This window comes from Panthera onca, chromosome A1 (genome assembly GCF_046562875.1).
Source record: "Panthera onca isolate mPanOnc1 chromosome A1, mPanOnc1 haplotype 2, whole genome shotgun sequence".
Taxonomy (NCBI): domain Eukaryota; kingdom Metazoa; phylum Chordata; class Mammalia; order Carnivora; family Felidae; genus Panthera; species Panthera onca.
The window spans coordinates 8,269,834-8,291,954 of NC_138339.1; the positions used below are offsets into that span (position 1 = coordinate 8,269,834).

General features: G+C 52.1%; 1 protein-coding gene and 2 long non-coding RNA genes across 4 annotated transcripts in view; 2 read left to right on the forward strand and 1 right to left on the reverse strand.

Moving 5' to 3' along the window:
• Nucleotides 1-1,054: 1,054 nt before the first annotated feature.
• LOC145715577 (uncharacterized) lies at nt 1,055-2,916 on the reverse strand. Its single transcript, XR_014137851.1, has 2 exons — nt 2,487-2,916; nt 1,055-2,034 (listed from the first exon to the last, which is right to left on the reverse strand). It is a non-coding gene; the product is annotated as an uncharacterized LOC145715577 (long non-coding RNA).
• Nucleotides 2,917-4,103: 1,187 nt separating this feature from the next.
• The window catches only part of ANKRD33B (ankyrin repeat domain 33B), an 86,729-nt gene continuing 68,711 nt past the window's right edge, over nt 4,104-22,121 (forward strand). Inside the window, exon 1 of one of the 2 annotated variants that reach the window (XM_060634361.3) lies at nt 4,104-4,596. In XM_060634361.3, coding sequence (XP_060490344.1) covers nt 4,243-4,596 — 354 coding nt within the window. In that variant the 5' untranslated portion in view covers nt 4,104-4,242. The remainder of the gene's footprint in view (nt 4,597-22,121) is intronic. The other variant, XM_060634360.3, reaches the window with a different exon arrangement.
• On the forward strand, nt 12,831-18,009 carry LOC132680680 (uncharacterized). Its single transcript, XR_009610662.3, has 2 exons — nt 12,831-14,338; nt 15,640-18,009. It is a non-coding gene; the product is annotated as an uncharacterized LOC132680680 (long non-coding RNA).

Below are 22,121 nucleotides of genomic sequence, written 5' to 3' on the forward strand. Positions count from 1 at the left end.
AAAGAAGTAGTGATGGCAGAAGGGCAGGGGTGGGGCCTGGGGGGGCATTTGCCCTGTACTTGGGGTGGGAGGCCAGGGGTCATGGAGAAGCCTTCTGTTGTGTAAGTTGCTTAACAGCTTTTGACATCAGATGTCACTCCTCGAATTGGCCTTCAGAATCATAACCTCGATCTTAAAAAAGAACCAACTTTATTCAGATGAAGACCCAAGGCCTTTTGTCCTTGAGTCAACATGGCGTCCCTTGCTATGCCCTGTTACTGCTAATTCCTTGTCAAGAGCAGGAAAAAGGAAGAACTGGCATCAGGTGCCCTTGCACAGACATCTTCCACATATTTAACCTCCAAGGCAGAAATCCTCCCTAAAAGCAAACGAAGCTGTTAAATGGTTAGACCCACTCAGGTCACGGCGAGAGCGGGCTCTTGTGTCAGTTGAAAGGCGTTAGGGCCAAACAGCAGGTAATCTCTTCAATAAGGAGATCCAGAAATACACACAGAGACTCTTCTACTTCTAAGCAGCTCAGAAAGGTAAGCTGGTCTCGTCATTCTATAGATTGATTTCAGGATACTCTAAGTTGCTTCCCTCGTTGTCATCAACCCAGGGAAATTTGCAAAAACTCCAGATCAAAGGATTCTGGTTTGCTTAAACTGTTTTCAAAAAACGAGTGACTGAAAGGTGTCCTGTCTCCCATCCCTTCTTCCTCTTCTCACACAGGAAGAGGGGAGCTTGCTGGAGCCCGCTGCTGACCTTAGAAGGCCATGTGCATCTCCAAGCTCCGTCTGGAAGTTGCGTTCCGAGGGGAAGGCGGGAGCAAGAACAGGCAGCTTCTCAGCCTTTTCGCGAAGCCAAGCCTATGGGCTCCTCCACGGCCCCAGACCCACCCCGAGACCCCGTTTTCTTCCTTTGACACCAACCACAGGGACTGGCCTTATTCCCCTTTTCTTTTAACTGTGCCTGTCATTCAGTCCGGACCCCAAGAAAGCAAGACGCAGGCCAGCCCACGAAGCTCCCTCCCAAAGCCCAAAGCCCAAAGCCCAAAGCCAAGCTAAGAAACGTCTTCATGTTAATGAGCTTTATTGCTACCGGCCGGGGGAGGGGGGAGGGCAACAGGGTTAACAAAATTGATAAACACACTGCTTTTTCTTCTTTATTTGCAAGCATCTCTCTCGATTCTAGTTGGGAATCGTTTGTAACAGGCAGCAAAATTAATGCATTCCCTATAATTAGTGTTTTTCTTCCCACTTGGCTTAAAAAACCTCCCCCTCCCCGAATTAAGGTTATACCCACAGTATGCCTGAGTATATCCACAGTAATACACTTTCAAAATCTAGAACCTTTGGCTTCCAATTCAGCAGTGGTGGAATCATAACAAGAAGCCGGGTCTGGTATCAGAATCTGCTCTTTACCCCAAACCACAACGCCTTTCCTACGAGAAAATAAAAAATAAAAAGCCTTTTTCATTCCCCTCACATCGGCTAGCTCTCTGTGCCCACCGGGCAACATATTTGGAGAAGCAGATCCTTCGGAGCCGTTTATATCATCAAGATTTATGGTTATCTTAATTTTAATAACAGGGTAACTTCACAGTAATTGTGTGCTGAATTCCAGACAGACGTGCAAAGGTTTAAAACCACTCTCCCAGTCCATCCTCCCTCCAGCCCTGGCTCTGAACGGTGGGGTGGGCTTCGTCTTGGATCCGACACAGTTTCTCAAAATGTTGATTTATAGTTATCCTGAGTGTGTTGGCAGTTTTCATAAGCTACTTTCTCCTTGCTCTGCAGATCTTGTACGCATAACGTGTAAGTGTTGACTTTATTAAAAATACATATGCCTCATTTTGTGTTCTTTTGGCACATTGAGAATCCATTGTCTTTGGGGTAAAAGGGGTGCGCTTCTAAAAGGGTTTGAAAACGGTCAGCCCGGGTTGGGAGTCTGGTCACTGGCAAATGGCCAGCTAGTTCTCATTTGGAGTAAACGGCTCCACAAATTTATCTTTCAAGGGAAAACCCCATCCCGGCGCTATTGGGATCCAAATTTCTAAGAAAGAAAAGGAGGAAGTGGTGAACTCTGAACATAGGGCCTAAGTTATGTTGCTCAGTAGTGGGGTGATGAGGGCCACGGGGCTGCCCGACTCCAGAAAAGGGTGCGTGGGTTCTGGGGCTCCATCCATCAGGGACTCCGCCGCAGCCCGCTAGAGTTCTTTCTTTAAAACCACACGCTGCCTTACAAGGTTGGGAGGGGAGGGCTAGCCAACTCAACCCTGACCTGGGATGGGGGTGGGAGGGCGGCATTTCAACTTGTAAATCCCCTGACTGTATTTGACGGGCCTCTGGAAACGCTAACACCACTGGCGACCCTGAAAAGGGGGAAATTCCCAGTGGGAATTTATGTAAATGTGGCCAGTTACAGAAAAAGGTGAGAAGCAAACCATGACTTGGGTATTTTTGACGTCGGAAAGAAAGTCCCGAGTACAGAAGGGAGCAGGGCACCTGAGTTCACTGCTAGCTCAGGGAGCGCTCAGGCGTGGATGCGTCTTCGCCAGAAGTCGCTGTCCGCCGCCCCCCCGCACCCTCGTGAGCCCTGCGGACGCTGGGTTCTGAGCCGGCTCCGATGACACCGGAGGTCCGCGTGATCGCCACGGAGGGTCTCGCCCAGTGAGGCAGGCTCACGAGGTCTCGCAGGTCAACCTGGCTCCGGCCCCACCGCGCACCCAGGGCATTTTTGACCGTGTTCCCCTACTGAGCGCCTCCGCTCGCCCTCCCAAGCCAGGGGTCCTTAAGCTAGCCCCCCCCCCCCCCCCCCCCGCGTGGTTTCGTCTGCCTGGTCGCGTCCGCCTTGGGGCCCCGGGGGCCTTGCCCGGGCCGGCCCCGGGTGGGCACGCTGTCAACAGCGGTGGAAAGGCAAAGGAGGGAGGGGGGGCAGAGAGAGGCGTGGCTGTGCCCCTCGCGGGACCCGCATCGCCCCCACGACCCAAACGGTTTCTTCTGCCAAAGGGGCAACTCTTCCAACCCGGGCTCCCCGCAGCGCCCTCCGCGCACAGCCTCTTCCGCGAGGCTGTGGCCCGCCGCACACCGTCTTCCCCGAGGTCGGGGGCTCCCCGCGGCAGACCTCCACCCCCAGGCCGGGGCGGCGGCGCCGGACCGGACCGCGGCAGTCTCCCGCGGCCCCGCTCTCTGCGTTTGGCAGCCGGCCGCCGTGTCAGCGCCCGGTCGCGGCCTCACGCGGTTCTCTGTCTTGACTCCGCAGATCCAGGCGCGGTGACATTGGCTAGGAGTGGGGGAGGAGGGAAGCCTCACAGCCCCGGCCTGGAGCCCCCCCCCCCCCCCCCCGCCCCCCAGTTTCCACCAAGGCCCTGAGACGCCGCCCTAGGGTGGCTCTTTTAGGAGCAGCCTGCCAGCCACAGTGGGCCCGGGGGCTGCGCGACCGGGGGACTCTGCGGCCCCTCCCCTCCGGGAGCTCCCAGTTCAGGGGGGCGCGACCCGCCGGGCAGCCCCGGCCCCAAGCCCCGCCGCCCGTGCACCCCCTAGTCCTCCGCGCCCCGCGGCGACTCCCCGCTTTGAGCTCGGAGTGGAGTCGGCCCCCACCCCGAGCCCCGGCTCCCGGGGACGTGGAAAAGCGAGCTCAGGGGCTCCGACGCCGGGAAACTTCCAACCCCGACCGGGAGGCCTGACGCCCCGGGCGGTGCCGGGCCACGGCGGGTGGGGGAGGGGGGCGCGGGGGAGGGGTGTTGGAGGCTCCCGGGGCGGGAAGCAGGCTCGGCTCGCGGGGTCCCCCGGCCCCCACCCTCGCCCTCCTCCCCCGGGACGCCGAAGGAGAGGGCGGGGCCGCTCGCCGCCCGAGGCGCCGGCGTCCGGGCTCCCGGGGCCTTGCTGCTAGTTGTCGGGCGCGTGCTTTTCCGCGCTCCGGCGCCGGGGAGCCCTCGCTGCGCTCCGAACTTTTGCCGGGCGCCGGGGCGGGGGACCCGGGGCGCGCGCCTCCGCCCGCGCGGCCGCCCCGCCCTCCTCCCCCCGCCCCGCGCGGTCCCCGCCCGCCGCGCCCGGAAAGCCCCCGCGGCTCCTCCCACGCCCGAGGGGCTTTTCTCCCGCCTGCGGCGACTTTAGTCTTCGAGCGCGGCCGCCGGGCGCTCGTTTCCGCCGGGCCGGGGCCCGCGGAGCACCGCTCTTCTGGGGCCGCGGGGGACGAGGGGCGGTGACCTCGGTGCACGCCCCGCGCCCCGGTCTCCCGGCCCGCGACCCGGCCGCCGGCATGGTGTTGCTGGCCGGGCCCGGGCCGGAGGGCGGCGGGGCGCGCCGCGTGTCTCCGCAGCCGCCGTCCCCACCCCGGGACGCTCAGGCCGGGGCGGACCCTGCCGACTACGAGGAGTACGAGGACTTCTCGTGTCTGCCCGACACCCGCAGCATCGCCTCGGACGACTCCTTCTACCCTTTCGGAGGCGAGGAGGAATACGGCACCGCGAGCGCGGAGAGCGTCCCAGAGGGCGTCCCGGAGGAGGCGACCCTCCTGCGCGCCGCCTGCGCCAACGACGTGGGGCTGCTGAGGGCGCTGGTGCGGCGGGGGCCGAGCGCCGAGGAGGTGCAGGAGACCGACCGCAACGGCCGGGTAAGTCGGCTTCTCCGCAGGGTTCGGATCCCTCCCTGCCATTCCGCGCCACCCCGATCCCGGCTCTGCCCAGGCTCCCGCGGCGCCTCTGCCGCCGCCCAGAGCGCCTCTTCGTCGCTGTCTGGGCGTGCGGCGCGTGCGGCGCCGGGGGTGGCCTGCGCATCCCGGGCCGGGGTCACGGGCGTGGGGGGTGGGGGGCGCTGCCCGAGGTCACAGCGCCGCGGGAGACGCCGCTAATCTCGCGTCCTCGCTGCCTCCTGGTCGCTTCCCGCCCCCGGAGTCCTCCTGCCCTTGAATTCCCCCCCCCCCCTCACCCCCGGGAGCCCGCGCTCGGATCCAGGTTGGACACCTCTCGTCGGGGCTGCTCGATCTGGGCTCCCCCCGACCGTTACCCTTCCTCGCCTGCAGGGAAAACGGTTCTGCCCGGAGCCCCACTGGCGCCCCTCGGTGACCTTGCCCTTTCCCTTCTACGCCCGATCGCGGGCGGGCGCCTCCAGGCCCCAGGGATTCGGAGTTGCTTCCCGGAGTGCCTGCCGCCCACCTCCCCCGCCCCCAGCCCCCGGCCCTGCTGCCCGTGGCGACCTGCGAGCGTGATCTGCATGGTCACCGTCAGGAGCCAGGGCCAGCCGGGGTCCCCGGAGGCAGGCTCTGGAAGGGCAGTGGAGGGGCAGACACCCACCAAATAGGGCCGGCAGAGGTGGAGGTGGAGAGAGGCACGGGGTATCCATTAATCACGTCAAGACTCACAGATGGCAGGGCGCATCTAGAAAAGGAAAGAAAAAGTTGGCTTTCGAAGACTTGAGAATGACTAGAACAACCCAGCACACGGAGGGAAAAACCGCACAGCGACCACAGCGACCAAGTGCCCGTTAGCCTGCGCTGGGTGGACAGCGGCTGCTTCTCACCTGACTGTCACAGTCTCCAGGGGCGTCTGCAGCCTCAGCCTCGCACATCTCTGGAGTGCAGGTGCACCTGCTCCCTTGCCCAAGCTGACAGAAAGGCCGCGATTTTACTTGTGAGCTGTGACCCTGTGTCTTTGGCTTATCTCTGGAGCAGGGTGGTTTGTCTCTGCCTGTGTTTTGGGCTCGGCTCAGTCAAGTTGGGACCCGCTGGTGTCACTTTCTGCCACTTGGGCGGCTCGCTTGACACAGCGTGTGAAATGGCAGAAGGGACTGTGCTTGGTGCAACCCTGAGCCCTGTGTGGCCTTGTGACTCAGGACAGTGCCCGTATCCCAGCTTCCCTCCCCCCTCTCTGGGAAGGTGCGTGGGCTGCTGGGGCCGTTTCTGCAGCTCTGCTTTTGCTATTTATTACTCAGGTGAGTTTTCACACACAGATGTGTACAGGAGAACTCTCTTTCCTGAAGGAGGCATCAGGCCCTGCTTTTAAAGGAAGCCCCACAGGGATCTGGAAGAACATGGTGGGGGGGCCGGTAGGTCCTGTGTCCTGGGAAGCCTGGGGTCTCCAGTGGGCCCGGGTGGGCAGAGGCCCAGCCTGGCTTGGCCAGCCCCCACTTCGAGGCTCCCCTGGGCTCAGCTTTATTATGTTCCCTTCGGGGGCAAAAAATAAAAGTTTGGGAACGGCCGCCTTCAAGCCAACTGAACGATAAGCCGATGCCAGGGGAGTTGAGCCTGACCAACTGGGTTTCTGGGCTACTTTTGAAAGCCACTCCCTCAGCATAGAGTCGGGGGAGGACAGTAGAAATGGACAGCGGAACAGGGTCCAGCCTCTCTGCCTCGGTTTCCTAGTTGTACCTCCTGGCGTGGTGAGTACACGACCCCCTCATGCACACGGCGCTCTGACATGGCCCTTGTTTATTTTTTTATTTATTAAAAAAATTTTTTTAACGTTTATTCATTTTTTTAGAGACAGAGACAGAGCATGAGTGGGGAGGGATAGAGAGAGAGGGACACATAGAACCCAAAGCAGGCTCCAGGCTCCGAGCTGTCAGCACAGAGCCCGATACGGGGCTCGGACCCACGAACTGTGAGATCATGACCTGAGCTGAAGTCGGATGCTCAACCGACTGAGCCACCCACGCGCCCCTGACATGGCCCTTGGTTAGCATCTTGTCTGTTTCTCGCCAGCCTCCTCCGGCACTTTTCTCTTCTGCCAGGCAAAGCTCTTTTTCTCTCGGCTTTTCCCCTTGATTACAGAGTCTCTCTTTGTTCCTCTGCATTGAGTCTCCTCCTCTCTGCTCCCCTCCAAATCAGGATGGAGAAACGGTACCCTTCTGACAGATTGCAAGACCCCTGGGCCCCTGTATCTTCTCATCAGGAGCAAGTCCTGCGTTAGGTGCTTTGGGGGAGGAGGGAGGCCAGAGCTTCTGTTCTTCCCAGTGGCTCCTGGATTCTGTTGATCAAACAGCCTCCCTCTTCCTGTGAAAACTGAGAATTAAGTGTTGTAAAGTGCAAATACACGACCAGTGGCAAATGGGGTAGCAAGTCATTGCATAGCGTTTCTTACAGACGTATTTTGTGCCAGGCAGTGGTTAGGTCCCGTAGGAGACGCGGAGAAAAATCAAACAGTGCTTGTCTTTATGAGGCCACCTTTTATTTGAGGAGAGAACCCAGAGAGTAATAGCTCCTGGTGCTTAGAGCCAGAGGCAGGGCCCCGAAGGCAGTCTAAAGAGATGTGGGCTAATGTCTCCAATGCAAGCAGCTTGGAGCATCCCGGGAGCCCAGGGGAGACTTGGGGGGAGTGGAGGGAAGATGTTCTGATCTGGCTGACCGAGCCAAGGGGGTGTTGGCAGGGGCAGTATGGTTGATTGTGGGGTGGTACAGAGAGGGGGGGATGTAGGAGCCTGAGCTGGAGAGGCCAACCTGGGTCAGGTGGTAAGAGGCTGGCCCAGGGCAGCTGGCTAAGAAACAGGAGATTGGGAAGCCAGCTGTTTTCAGCATGACAGCGGTCAGCCTTGGGGCTGAGGTGTGCCTCTCCAGATGGCCACATGGCTCGCTCACCCACTGCCTTCAGGTTCTCATCTCAGGGGCACCTTCGCAGGGATCTAGCCAGCAGCATCTGGAGCTGGGTAAGCACAGTCTAGGGGTTCAGGGATTGAGAGTGGTCATTTGAGAGAGCAGGTGACATCTGACTAAGATGTAGAGGAGATAGGTGGGGGAAAGCACACTGGGCAGAGGGCAAAGCAGGTGCAAAGGCCCTGAGGCATGAGCCCTTTGGGCCTGATCTACGAGCTTATCACAATGAGTGACAGTAAAAACCTTACAGAAAGCCCTAGAGAGAGGTTTGGGAGTAGAGGGGTAATTGCGCGAACAGCAGAATGCACAGCTCAGAGTTATTGCCCACAGCCAGGTTTCTAGAAGAGAAATGTCTGTAAAGGCTCTGAAAGGTTTTCTGGGTATACTTGTTGAGCTAATAATCTCCTGTTAGTTAAGAAGGGTGTGCTTCCTGAGCTGACAGATGTTTCATTTGGTTTGAGTAACCAAGGATCAGATGTGTCTTGTTTAAAAACGTGCTCTCTCCTGGCTCCTGAGATGGGTTTTATCTTGGATGTGGGTCAGCATACGGTTTTTTTCTAAAATATTTATTGCTCTAAAAGGATTGCATACTTTAATATGCAACACGTAAATATTTGTCAAATGATTCTCCAGTGACATTCAAACTGTGTTCTTGCTGTCATTTAGATTTATGGTGGTTTTGTTCCCTCTGACTTGGGGACACTGCAAGCTGCCATAATTCTCTTTCTTAATTCTTCTCTTCCACTTATTATCTCCTGAGTTCCACCTTTATGGCTGTGACAGCTCTGGAGACAGGACTGAAGCCAGAGGACGTGTTTGTGCTGCTTTCCTTGTTGCAGAACAGCACTTTGCATGTCAGATAGCTCTTGAACCAAATTAGACCCAATTATGCTAAATTGAAAATATTGCACTCCCTTTTTTTATTGTTTATAATTTTTTTTTTAATGTTTACTTATTTTTTTGAAAGACAGAGACAGAGCGTGAGCAGGGGAGGGGCAGAGAGAGAGGGAGACCCAGGCTCTGAAGCAGGCTCCAGGCTCCAGGCTCCGAGCTGTCAGCACAGAGCCCGACGCGGGGCTCGAACTCACAGACCGTGAGATCGTGACCTGAGCCGAAGTTGGACGCTCAACTGACTGAGCCACCCAGGCGCCCCCTTTTTTTTAATGTTTTAAAAAATGTTTCATTTTAGAGAGAGAGAGCACGAGCAGGAGAGGGGCAGAGAGAGAGAGAGAGAGAGTGGGACAGAGGATCCAAAGCAGGCTCCGCCCTAACAGCAGAGAGCGCCATGCGGGGCTTGAACTCACAAAGGGTGAGATCAGGACCTGAGCCAAAGTCAGATGCTTAGCCAGCTGAGCCACCCACGCACCCCTGTTGCACTCCTTTCTTGCTGTAACTCTTCTCACATATGGTTAACTTCTAGGGACTCTCCAAAGTCCCCTCCGCCCCTTTGTCTCTTGTCTCTCGGTTCAGCAAAGCCACACCTCGGCACGGGCGAACTCTTCCTTCACTCGCGTTTTATACATTTGCAGCAGTGACTGGGCCTTTTTTTATCTTGACACACCCGTAAGGAAAAATTTGGGTTCGATTTTTGTTTTTTGTTTGTTTTTCGAATGCAGCAGGGAGACTTACAAACTTTGGAATCACCTTTCCCCAAACTGAGACTCAGGTGGTTTGGAATTCACACCCAGCCCTTCGGCGGCTCCCAGGCCTCATGCACTGAATGTGCCGAGAGTGGCCTCGCGTTGATGGAAAGTGACTTCTGGCCTCTGTGGAGCTGAGGGCCGGCAGGCAGTCAAGCGCGGGAGCTTGTGGGCAGGGAGCTTGACTTTGCTGTTGGGGATGTATGTTAGTGTGTTATCGTAGATTCTGAAGTGTGGGGGAGGGGTGGGAAGGGAGAACAAGCAGATTAGGCCGGAGCCCAAGGGGCCGGAGCAGAGAGGCGGTCAGCTGAAGCCGACACGTGCATGCGGCAGACAGGCTGGCCGATTTGTGCTTCTTCCTCCCCAGGGACCATGCAGGGGTGGGGGCTTCGCTCTGGGCCCAGCATCAGTAGGGAGGTCCATGTGCTTTTCTGAATCTTTGTTTTTATTTTATTTTGTTTTGTTTTATTTTATTTTATTTTATTTTATTTTATTTTATTTTATTTTATTTTATTTTATTTTATTTTATTTTAATGTTAAGTTTATTTAGTTATCTTTAGAGAGAGAGAGGGAGAGAGGGAGAACACAAGCAGGGGAGGGGCAGAGAGAGAGGGAGAGACATTCCCAAGCAGGCTCCACACCATCAGTGCAGAGCCCGCCGGGAGCTCAAACTCATGAACTGGGAGATCATGACCTGAGCCGAAATCGAGAGTCGGACGCTTAACCGACGGAGCCACCCAGGTGCCCCATCTCCGATTTTTTTTGTTAAGGGTGTAATTTTTTAAGAACAGTTTTAGATTCACAGCAAAATTAAAGGGAAGGTACAGAGATTTCCCATCGACCTCCTGTCCCAGCACATGCATAGGCTCCCCCATTACCAACATCCACAAGCAGAGTGTGTATTTGTTACAACTGATGAGCCTGCATTGACCCGTTATGATCCCCAAATCCATGGTTTACATTGGGGTTCATTCTTGGTGTTATACATTCTGTGGGTTTGGACGAATGTACCCATTATTATAATACCATTAAGAGTCTCCCATGTGTTTTTGACGCAAGTGTACCAGTTTTCCTTGGACACAAGAATGTGGAATAAGGAATAACTGTGACACCCCCGGGGCGTGTAGGACAGTAAACATTTTGCTGAGGACGGTCCAGCTCAGCTGATCTTGGCTGGACTTGAGACCAGCGGGAGTCTGCTGAGGAGGGCAGGACCAGGGAGGTCTTATCTGGGGTGACTCTGTCCGGTGGGTTTTCTCATCCTCCAGCAGGCCGGCCTGGGCTTGTTCTCCAGGGCAGGAGAGCGAAAAAGGACCAGCGTCCCTTCTGCTGAAGCAAGTCACAAGGCCAAGCCCTCTTAAGGGTGAATTTGCTTTTGTTTGTAAAAGATGTCATTCACTAACCCTGAGCATTTATTTATTTTAAACTTAGTTTTTTGAAAGAAAATTTCAGATAGACTCCCAAATAGAGGGTACTAAGAGCCTCTGCCTCCTAACCATCCAATATCAGTAAGCATCAGCTCCTGGGGCACCTGGGTGGCTCAGTTGGTTAAACGTCGGACTCTGGATTTCAGCTCAGGTCACGATTTCACGGTTCATGAGTTTGAGCCCTGCATCAGGCTCTGCACTGTCAGTGGGATTTTCTCTCTCTCTCCTTTCTCTGCCCCACCCTTGCTAGCCCCACCCCTCTCAGAATAAATACACATTAAAAAAAAAAAAACAACATCAGTTCCCAAAGTCCTGTTCTAATTTAAGTTTTCTGAGTTTTTTTACCCATTGTTTTAGATTTTTGAAAAACTCTTTAATGTCTGACTTTATAGTATAAGCTAAATTCTTATATTTGCTTCTATATTTAATCTACTATAAAATGGTCTTTTATTTTATTTATTTATTTATTTTAAAAAATAATTTATTGTCAAGTTAGCTAACATACAGGGTGCTCTTGGCTTCGGGATTAAATTCCCATGATTCATCACTTACATACAACACCCAGTGCTCATCCCAACAAGTGCCCTCCTTAATGCCCATCACCCTTTTTCCTCTCTCCCCCCAACCCATCAACCCTCAGTTTTGTTCTCTGTATTTAAGTTTCTTATGGTTTGCCCCCCTCTCTATTTGAAACTAATTTTTTCCCTTTCCCTTCTTCCCCCATGGTCTTCTGTTAAGTTTCTCAAGTTCCACATATGAGTTAAAACATATCTGCCTGTCTCTGACTAATTTCACTTAGTATAATACCCTCCAGTTCCATCCACATTGCTGCAAATGGCAAGAGTTCATTCTTTCTCATTGCCAAGTAGTATTCCATGGTATATAAAACCACATCTTCTGTATCCATTCATCGGTTGATGGACATTTGGGTTCTTTCCATAGTTTGGCTATTGTTGAAGGCACTGCTATAAACATTGGCGTGCATGTGGCCCTATGCATCAGCACTCCTGTATCCTTTGGGTAAATTCCTAGTAGTGCAATTGCTGGGTCGTAGCTTGGGTGAAGGTTTTAGAAATTTAGAAAGACCATTGTCATGGGATTTTGGAGCTGGAAGAGATTTTAGAGGTTATTTGTGTTCACCTTTTTGTAGTTGAAGAAAGTGAGGCTCAGGGGAGAAGGCATCTAGTACGTCAGGAGAGCTGGGTTCTAGAAGGACCCCAGGCTGCTCCCGCTGCTCCGTTGAGCCCCCCATGGGTCTCTCCACTGTGCCCTTTCCTCCTCTGGGTGTCCATGGGGAATGGGGTAGTGGTTGGGGTGATTTTGAACATCCGATTGCTTTTTCATCCTATACTTGTAAGGGAAGACTAAGGCAGAGGCGTTCTAGAAATATGAAATAACAAGGTATACGAACTCCTGGAATACCATTTATTCGTCTGACATTTATATCAATATAATATGCAAGCTATTCAAAGCGATTTTGCATGAGAACTGCTATATATGGCTTTGAGATAGGAAACGCTCTAAGTATTTAACTAATTGTTTAAGTTGCTAAAATCCAAGCCGTCCTGTCAGATGTTTAGGTCAGTAACTCTAATGGTTATGGGATAATTCAGATTTTCTCTTCTTCCTGAGTCCGTTATGGAAATGGCTGTTTTTCTATGGAAGTCTCCTATTTTTTCTAAGTTTTGAAGGTCAATTGTCGGAAGTTTTTATAGAGTTTCCTTTTTAATGTTTGTTATAACTGTCTTATAGCTGTTTTAGTATATTTTTAAATTTGTGCTGTTTCTCTTTTGTGATGAATATCATACAAAATATCCATCCAATTACTTCTTTTAGAGAGTCAACTTTTGCTCTGTGTTCTTTTTTTAAGTAGGGCTTCAGGCTCAGTGCAGAGCCCAGTGTGGGGTTTGAACTCACGACCCAGATATCAAGACCTGAGCTGAGATCAAGAGTGGGATGCTTGAGGGTGCCTGGGTGGCTCAGCCAGTTGAGTAGCCGACTTCAGCTCAGGTCATGATCTCATGGCTCATGAGTTCAAGCCCCGCGTCAGACTCTGTGCTGACAGCTCAGAGCCTGGAGCCTGTTTCAGATTCTGTGTCTCCCTCTCTTTGCCCCTACCCTGCTCACACTCTCTCACTCTCTCTCAAAAATAAATAAATATTAAAAAAAAAAAAAAAAAAAGAAAAAAAAGAGTGGGATGCTTGAGCAGTTGAGCCATGCGGGCACCCCTCTGGATCTGTTTCCTCACTATTTCATCAGTTTCTGTCTGTAAAAAAAAATTATTTCCTTCAGGTTTATTAAAGTAACAGTTTTGCTTTTCCTACAAATTGGATATACAGTATTTTTTTATTGTTCTAATTTACATTAGGATTTCTTTTCTTCTTCCTTTTTTATTTATTTTAGAGAGAGCGCATGGGGGAGGGCAAGAAGGAGAGGGAGAGAGAGAATCTTAAGCAGTCTCCATTTTCAGTGCCGAGCCCAATGTGGGGCTTGAACTCATGACCCTGGGATCATGACCTGAGCCTAAACCAAGAATCGAATGCTCAACCGACTGAGCCACCCAGGTGCCCCTCTTCTTTTTCTGATCTAGAAGTTATTTAGGATTATGTTTAACATTTTTAAAATACATATTTTTAAGCTTTATTAAATGAATTTTTTAAGCCTGATTCAGAAAATATGGTCTTTTTATTTAATGTTTATTTGTTTATTTATTTTGGGAGAGAAAAAGAGAGTGCAAGCAGCGGAGGGGCAAAGAGAGAGGGAGAGAGAGAATCCCAAGCAGGCTCCAAGCTGTCAGCACAGCACATATAGACCATACTGAGAATATGGTCTATATGATACTTACTTGAAATTTCTTGAGACTAGCCTTACAGCCTATTGGGTCAGCTATTCTAAATGATAACCAAGTGATAGTCTATGATTTCTCCAAATTAAGTAGTTCCATACATAAAATAATATGTAATTCCTTTTTTTAAAAAAAATTTTAATGTTTATTTTTGAGAAAGAGAGAAAGGGAGAGGGCCAGAGAGAGAGGGAGACACAGAATACAAAGCAGGCTCCTGGCTCTGAGCTGTCAGCACAGAGCCCAACGCAGGGCTTGAACTCGTGAACTGCAAGATCATGACCTGAGCTGGAGTCAGACACTTAACCAACTAAGCCACCCAGGCACCCCTGTAATTCCTTTTAATTAAAAGAAATAAGAAGGTTGTAGAGAAGTTGTTAACATGTGTGAACAAAGAAAGTATGTTTCATTCAAGACAATTGGGAAGTAATTTTTTTAGACAGGCTGGTGGAATGATGGTGTAGGTATGGGTGTGTGTGTGTGTGTGTGTGTGTGTGTGTGTGTGTGTGTGTGTGTTCTTATGGAGTCAGATTTTAAGATGAAGTAGGATGTTAAGAATCCTTGATGTTATTCGTTGTGTGTGTACATAAACGAGACTGTTTTCAAGTGTTGTTCTTATAATTTTTTTTAATGTTTATTTATTTTTGAGAGAGACAGTGCAAGCAGGGGAGGGGCAGAGAGAGAGGGAGACACAGAATCCGAAGCAGGCTCCAGGCTCTGAGCTGTCAGCACAGAGCCCGACGTGGGTCTCGAACTGATGAACCATGAGATCATGACCTGAGCTGAAGTCGGCCGCTCAACTGACTGAGCCACCCAGGCGCCCCTCAAGTGATGTTCTTAAGTTTGAAAGACAATTGAAGGTGAATTTTACTTGTTTCTACCAAGTCAGAGATAGGAAATTACGGTAGACATGAAATCTCGAGTGACGGTTGGCTCAGTGGCTTTTAAAATTGGGTTGGAGTCGTGGGACTGAGAGCAATTTCAAAGTCACAAAAACAGATGTATGCTTCCCAAGGTGTATTCATGTCAGCTCCGAATAAGTTCAATCCGGAGTAGGCAAGTGATGGGATGTGGAGTCAAGCATTTCTCTCTTGCTTCTGTTTCTGGGATTTAACTGACTCCTGGATCAGATACAGCACCTGCTAAGCGAGGGCCATTCCAGCGGAGAGAGGCCAGGCGGGGGGTGTAGAGGCGAGCCCCTTGAAGAGGCAGGAGCAGGGTGTTACATAAATTCAGTGTCGCACATTTCCTGAGACGACGGAAGGTGCAGGAAGTTGATTTAAACATAAAGGAAGGTGGGCAATTAGGCTGTGTAATTCCATTTGTGTAACATTCTTGAAATAATGCAGTTGTAGCAATGAAGACCAGCTTATGGGTTGCCGGGGCTAGGGTTTCTGAGAGAGGAGGAGTGAGGGGCTCCCTAACGGGGTGGCAGGCGGGGGCCTGTGGTGACAGCCAGGCCTGCATCTGGACTGTGGTGGTCTACACGTGGGTTGAAATGGCAGAGAATCACCCCACCCACCCCACAGCTGAGCAAGCTCTGTGGGTTGTGGCCATGTGCATTTCATGGTGGTGCCCCTGCCCTGTAATTCTGTCACATGTCAACACCGGGGGAGGGGGGGGGGGAGGCGGCGGTTTCTGTGAATCTATCATTCTTTTTTGTTTTTTTTTAAGTATTTATTTGAGAGTGAGAGAGAGCAGAGGAGGGACAGAGAAAGGGGGGCAGTGAGAGGGAGACAATCCTAAGCAGGTTCCTCACTATCAGCACATGGTGCTCGAACCCACAAACCATGACCTGAGTCAAAATCAAGAGTCAGACGCTTAACCGACTGAGCCACGTGTCATTATTGGCCTGTATCATTATTTCACGATCACCAGTATAATAATGAAGGAAGGCAACCCTTAAAAGTGGTTAAGGTAGAGATATTTTATGTCAATTTTACCACCATATAAAAATTGGAAAATAAAATAAAGGCATGTGTTACCTTTTATCTGTAGCCTTACCACCATGAATAGATCAGTTTTAGATACATAGTTTTTAGAAAAGCAAAGCAGTGTCAGACCTGGTTAATGTGTGGGAATGGCACCCGCTGGGAATATTAGATGTATGAGCCATTGCTGCCGTGCACTGGCATCACATGAGAGCTTTTCCCAAATACAGGATCCCAGGCCCTCCCGAGACCTACTGGACCAGAATCAGTACTTTACTCAGGCCTTGATGTGATTGGCACGTACACCCGTTTGAAGAGCTCTGGGACGTTTCTTAGAGCAGATTGGTGGCCAAAGATGGCGGGCTCAGGTTGGTTACGTGACCGTGGACAAGTCACATGATCTTTTCGTCTTGAGTTTCCTCTAGATCCCCAGCCATAAAATGGGGATGCTTAGTATGGAAATAGCAACACGTTACAGAGGCTCGAGGCAGAATGCACATCACAGGCACTCAGTAAGTGGAGCTATTGTTTCCATGGCGAGTTAATCTCAAGATGGTTTCCAGTATGGCTGTTCCAATTTTAGCCAAGAGAAAAGGAGGAAGCAAGAGAATGGCATGTCTAGTTGGTGATGACTCTTCTGTCACCGCAAGAATGTTGAGGGTGGAGCCTGTGTTGAGCGTTTATACTCAGCGAGCGGCAGTTGGTGCCATGGGTGCAGATGAAGCCAGGTGTCAGGGTAGATGGGAGGGAGAGAAGGGTGTGGCGCCCCATCTTGGTGCATCTTGGGAGCGCCTGTGATTCCAGATGGGTGGAGACTGAGACGCTGCCTCAGGAAGTGGAGGGGAAGCAGTCTGAGGCTTGGGGGAGAACGAGAAGGGTTTAGACTCCCAACCGATGAGGAAGGAGGGCACTTCCGGGAGGGGGAAGATGGCACATATGTGCTGGGGATCATTACAAGCCTTTTTCGTTCTTCAGCATTGTCCTCGAGTACAGGTTAGTGCGGAGACCCCAGGAATCAAAGCCCTGGTCCATCCGGAGACTCTCACAGTCTGATGCCACTGCAGCGGGTTTCCAGAGTTTCCTTCCGTTTCTACTTTTCCTTGATATGGTCGAGCCAGGCATTCCAAAGGGCCTGGCCCTGCCCCTCCTGTCAAGTTGGTCGGTCTGTATGGCTTCTGCCCAGACCTTCCAGCTTTTGTATTTGAAAACACGAGGGACAGTAGTCATGTGCTAAAAACAGCAGTGGTGACTCAGCTCCTAGGTCAGTTTTACCAGCGCTGTGAGTTCGGTCTTGTCTCTTTCGGGTTAGATAATGGGTGGGTTTCTAGGAAATCACGTCCATTTATAGCAGTGCCGAGCTGCACCGGACTCAGCCGAGGAGACTTTGAAGCCAGGTTGCTGCGCCGTGGGGTCCTTTTGTTACCAGGAGATGCATCTCCCTGCTGGCTGTCCTGCCTCTCGGGATCCAGATCTTTGGGGGACCTGTTTCGTCCACAGTGGAAAGGGACATAGGCACCGAGGAGTGGGGAAGGAGCGACCCTGGTGCATTTTGTTACCGCACATCCTCTTTTGTTGAAGGGTGGGCTGGGACAGGCCACCTCGGAGGTCTCTGGCACATCCTCCCTGCGTTGTGATGGAGTGGGGGAGGCCGCCTTCAGCAGCCACACGATGGCCCTGTGGGGTTATCATCCTGCTCTGTTGCATCTGGGAGTTTCCTGCGGCAGCCCTGAAAGTCCTACCTCCTGGGAAACCCCTGTGCCCTGGCAGATCCAGGTGGTCGGTCACCCGTTGGGGCCACATACGAAGTGTCCCCAAGAGAAGCTGAAAGACCTGCTGACCTCAGATTTCCTCCTTTAGTGGCACCTGGACTTCTTATCTTGGAGGAAAGCTGTTGTGTTAATTTATATTGGTGGGGGGGTGGGGAGGGGGGTTGTCCCTGGGGGGGAAGCATTTACCTAAATTTAGTTGCTCAGACTGTGTTTTTGTTTTACGTTTATTTTTGAGAGGCAGAGAGAGTGCGAATGGGGGAGGGGTGGAGAGAGAGGGAGACACAAACTTTGAAGCAGGCTTCAGGCTCTGAGCCGTCAGCACAGAGCCCCACGTGGGGCTCGAACCCACGAACCGTGAGGTCATGACTTGAGCCAAAGTCGGATGCTCAACCGACTGAGCCACCCAGGCGCCCCTGTTGTGTTTTGTTTTAAAATAGGTTCTATGCCCAATGTGGGGCTTGACCTCCTGACCCCAGATCAAGAGTTGTATGCTTTACCGACTGAGACAGCCGGGCACCTCTGGACTGTTTTTTGTTTTGTTTTGTTTTGTTTTGTTTTATTTTATGCTACAGCACCCACGTGGAACACGTGACAGGTGTAGCTTCTTGAGGGTACTTTTGGGGGGCAGGGGAGCCCTTGATCAGGAAGGGCCCTCGGGTGGATCCTGGAGAGGAGGGCTGAGTCTCCATTGCCACACGTGAAAAGTAGGATAAATACATTTCCCTAAAATGCACCAGGAACTCTGAGGTGAATTTGAAATTTTCTTTGGTGTCGACAGATCTAAACCCATTGGTTTTAGAATGAGGTATGAGTGAATTGAGTTATTTTTTTTTTTAGAAAAACCAGAACTGGGGCGCCTGGACGGCTTAGTCAGTTGAGCGTCTGACTCTAGATTTCCACTCAGGTCATGATCCCAGGGTCATGGGGTCGAGCCCTGTGTTGGGCTCTGTGCTGAGCAAGGAGGCTGCTAAAGATTCTCTCTCCCTCTGCCCCTTTCCCCTGATTGTGCTTTCTCTCTCTCTCTCTCTCTCCCTCCCTCCCTCTACCCCCCCCCCCCCCCCAATCATGCTCAGTAAGATGCTGTTAACTTATTTTGAAAGGATTCCCAGTGGGAGTGCCTGGGTGGCTCAGCTGGTGGAGTGTCCAACTCCTGACTTCAGCTCAAGTTATGATCTCACGGTTCGTGAGTTCGACCCCAGAGTCCAGCTCTGTGCTGACAGCGTGGAGCCTGCTTGAGATTCTCTCTCTCCCTCTCTCTCTGCCTCCCGGTCACTCGTGTTTGCGCGCTCTCTCTCTCTCTTTCTCAAAGATAAATAAATAAATAAACATTTTAAAAATAAAAAAATAAAGGGTTCCTAATGTTAAATCAATGGAGGGGCCCTTTGAAAAGAGCTAAAAACTCCGTTTGTTTGCATTGGGCTGTTTCCATGTACCATTTTGCAAATGACTTGATTTCGACCTAAGAGCTTTGGCAAATACGTGGGGGCTGTATTTCCTTATCAGCAACATGCGTACTGTAGCAAAAAGTTTCTGTAAAAAAGAAAAAGCTCTTTTTGTCAAAGGAGTGGCTGTTCCTGAATGTTGGCTGTTTAAAACATGTTTTTACCCCATTCCAGAGTTCTCTGGGGTCTCTTTTATCGGGGAACTAATCTCATCATGCGACTCCACCCTCCTGACCTCATCACACTCCAGAGGCCCCACCTCCTAATACATCAAGTGCTGAAGAACTTTTTAAAAATGATTTAAAATATTATTCTACTTGCAGAGGAGGTACGTAGTTTATTTGTATAATATGTGGAGAGAACCACAGGTGCCCAACTTTCAAAAAACCCAAGGGGGTCCACCTGGAGATTTGGATTGGGTTCACATGAAGACGGTCTCTGTGTCTGAAAGGGTAGAATTCTATTGTTCTGTGATTAAAAAAAAAAATGTTTACATGAGTAAAATTAATCAAGTCATCATAGGATGTCCAGGAATAGAAAAAAAAAATTTTGTTCACAGGAAAGCTAATTTAAGTCTTTAAGGTTGGGAGTGATGGGGAATCCCCCAAAGGCAAACTCGAAGGAAGTAATGCGAAGGGGAAAGTGAAGGAAAATGAATGTGTTAACAGCAGCCACATTGGTACAGTTGAGAGGACTTGGGGACATTCACAGACGAATGTCAGCATCCCCTCTGAGAAAACCTTGTACCTCCAATGTGACCCTCTATCCCAGCCGCCCCTTTAGCCACAGGCAACCCCTAATCCGTTTTAACCATTTACATTATTTACGAAAGGAAATTTATGAAGGAAGAACCAGATCCCTGTCACTTTATGACAAGACATCGTGACATTTGACTCAATGAAAGAACACAGCCTTCACTCGGCTGCAGGAAGCACCGGCCGCGGGCGCGATGGGGTTAACACGATGGGGTAACATGTGCTGGTCCCCCCTTCACGCGTCTTAACCATAAACTTCCTAGAAGTTGTGATGTATGAACAGGACTGAAGTCTTTACAAAAGGGTGCCCAGCCCCAAACCTGACCTGTTTCACACTGAGCATCAGGCCGAACTGCCCTCTTGGGCATCCCTCCGTCGCCTTGCTGACTGGTCACTGAGGTCCTCAAAGTGCCCAGCAGCGTCAGCAGCAGCTGGGGACGCACTCCTGACTCGTTGGATCCGAAATTCTGGGGTGGGGTTGGCTCTGTGTGGTTAGCAAACCCTCCAGGACATTCTGACGCTCAGCTCTGAGAAGCCTGATGGGTTGCACGTGTATCTCCTGGTCAGTGTTTCAGTTCAACCTGGGAGGCTTTCTGTCCCTCCCAGGCGCATCCTGGCTTTCTGTTTTGAAGAGAAGAGGGAGGGAGTGTTCTTCAAGCTTGTTACCCCCACCCCCTTTTCCTTGATCCTGCATCAAGGGATAGCTGTGTTTCCTTGGGCTGGCCAAGCTGGTTTTGCCCTTGACCTGTGTCGAGACAGGGACGGGAGCAGGGGAAGTGCTCAGTAAAGGCCAAGGACACACAGCTGCACTGCCGTCACCCCTGCCCTCGGAGCACGAAGCCCCTCCCCGAGTGGGTCTGGACCCCCTCAAGCCCCCCAGCTCCTATCCACTCATTGCTGTCTGCCCAGCCTCTTCCGTCCTGCCCTCTCTCTTTTCCTTCTTGTTACAATGGACTTGGAACCCTTCTAAACAAGGGAAAAAGAATCCAAAACCAAACAAACCCTAATCTCACCTGCCCCAGTGGGTTGGCTCTGATGGGATCCTGAAGTCCTCTGCTTTCCAAGGCCAAAGGCATGTGGGGCGGGCGGGTCTGTGCCCAGTGCTTGGTGCCCAGCCATGACCGTGGGGGCTCTCTCAGGACCTCCGCCTTCTCTGGCTTTGCAACTCTCCTCGTGGCTCTGTGGTTGGGTGTTATGAAAGCATCTGTTCTGGGGGCCCAGACTGACTATTGTCAGTACTGGAAAATGACATCCCTTTCTGCATGGAAGGTGGGGGATAACGCAGCTTGGCTGGGCTTTGGAGCCCCTTCCGTCCCCTTCGGCTGGGTGCTCCTGGTCTGAACAGTCTGCTGCATGATCCTAACAGTGGCCTGACCTCGGGGTACCCCCAACCCCCCGAGCCCCTGTGAAATGCTCTGCAGCTGAGGTCACACACACTGAAGCCACCTCCTTGGACCCCATAGGCTTCTTGTCCCCTGCTCACTTTCTGGTTTCACCTGGACTTTCTGGTGTCCATTTCTTTGCCCATTTCCTGAGCCTCTTGCCATGGGTTTGTCCCTCCCCTCCCTGTGGTGGCTGTTTTTAGGCATCATCTTGGGCGAGGCTATAGCACCAAGTTACTCAGTCACACACTGGTCTCCGAGTGCTGTGAAGGTACTTTGTGGATGTGGTTACAGCTACAGTGACTCAAGGAGATTGCCACCACTAATGTGGGTGGGCCTAGTCTAATCAGTCGAAGGCCTTAAGAACAAAAAACTGACTTTTCCGGGCGAAGGAGGAATTCTGCGTCAAGACTAACATCAGCCCCTGCCTGAGTCTCCAGCCTGCCAGCTCTCCTGCTTGTATGACCCGTTCCTTAAAATACATCTCTCTGTGTCTACATCTCCGGCTGGCTGTGTCTCTCTGGAGAGCCCTGACTCACATATTCCCTTAGGAAGACTGGCTGCTGGAAGAGCCCCCTCAAGGTCTGTTCTGCCGATGCCAGCCCTCAGCCCTGCACAGCACTCCCGGAGTCATACCCGCATTCGGATCAGCCGCGGGATTTCTTGCGCCAAACCTTCTCCCAATGTCTCCTACTTTACGTGTTTGCAACACGGCTCGTTGCCACCCTCCAACATTTGTCATTATCGCCTCTGCCTCCAGGGCTGGTGTCGTGGGTGTGCAACCTGTGCCACGCTCCAGGCCTTGTGCTTAAAAAAGGCCCCCTGTGTGGTGCAATGCTCTGCTGTCGCTTTCTGGAAATTCTTAATGATTTTGAACCAGGGCCTGGCGGTTTCATTTTGCACGGGGGCCGCAAATCACAGGGCCGGCCCTGGTGGTCCGCATCCTGGGGCAGGCCCGGCCTCCCCCATCACGTCACTTTCTAAATTCCGGACGGGCCTGGGACGGCCTCCCCCTTGCCTTTGGGGTGTCCCACCGCTGCTCTACTTTGGGGCTCTGCGCCATCTCCCTGAAATAGATGCCGTGCTTCCTCTCCGGTCTCCGCCCGCCCGTCCTTGCCACTTTCCACTCTGTTCTGCCGCTACTTCTGGGTTTGTTTTCACACACATGCCTTTCAGTACAGGAGCAGCATCTCCGGAAGCGCTTCCTTCAAGGCCCCCTGCAGGAAAGCTCCAGATGCCTGAGTTTCTACTGCTGCCCTTGCTGTCGGGAAGGTGACAGCACCGGGGTGACTTGCTGTCCCCCCAGCCACGTGCCGTGCCCCCTCCATGCCACGGCAGATCCTTACTGTCCCTGGACCCACACC